General features: G+C 34.3%; 1 protein-coding gene across 1 annotated transcript in view; it reads right to left on the bottom strand.

Moving 5' to 3' along the window:
• LOC119587624 (centrosomal protein of 170 kDa-like) overlaps positions 1-638 on the bottom strand; it is a gene marked incomplete at its 3' end in the record, with an annotated part of 2926 nt that overhangs the window by 1089 nt on the left and 1199 nt on the right. The window contains 1 exon segment of the mRNA XM_037936331.1: positions 290-391. Coding sequence (XP_037792259.1) covers positions 290-391 — 102 coding nt within the window.

Raw genomic sequence — 638 nt, 5'->3', positions numbered from 1 at the left:
TGATGAGTACAGTAATGGAAGAAAGTCAGGCAGTCAGGAAGGTGGAGTCAAGAAGGCCTTTTATAGTAACTGACTAACAGCTTGTAGGGCCATTTATGCAGAAAAAAAATATTTCAGAAACATAAGAAAAAGAAAACATTAACCATGACAAAAAATGCCTTCAATTCGAATTATCAACAAATACCTAAGAGATATAGACATAAGAGGAAATTTCATCCTGACAAGCTTCAACACAATGCACAACTATCTCAAGCTTCAGAATATTTTATGATACATGATTTTTACTTACTTTGTTCTGCAGTACAATTCCACATGTTGCTTGATCTCGGCCAATTTTGGTCTCACCCTCAAAAATCTCATGGCGGATGCCTTCAATTTCCAGCCATGCAACCTGCATTGATAGCATTGCAACATACATCACTACAAAATCACAATTTCAATTTCTATACTTACATAATTTTTCTTTTTAACATAAAATGGATCCCATTTTCTTTGCTTTCAATAATTCCCTCCACAACATTACTATCAACTTCTAAATGTTTTACAAAATATACCCAAACCTTAAGGGTAATGCCTATTGGCTAGAAGTGATTTGGGTGAAACTGAGTGAAAGTCAGTTTCTGAATATAAGATCCCAT

The sequence above is a fragment of the Penaeus monodon genome, chromosome 22 (genome assembly GCF_015228065.2).
Source record: "Penaeus monodon isolate SGIC_2016 chromosome 22, NSTDA_Pmon_1, whole genome shotgun sequence".
Lineage (NCBI taxonomy): Eukaryota > Metazoa > Arthropoda > Malacostraca > Decapoda > Penaeidae > Penaeus > Penaeus monodon.
The sequence above is the reverse complement of the archived record's forward strand: the minus strand, read 5'-3'. Positions and strand labels throughout refer to the sequence as shown.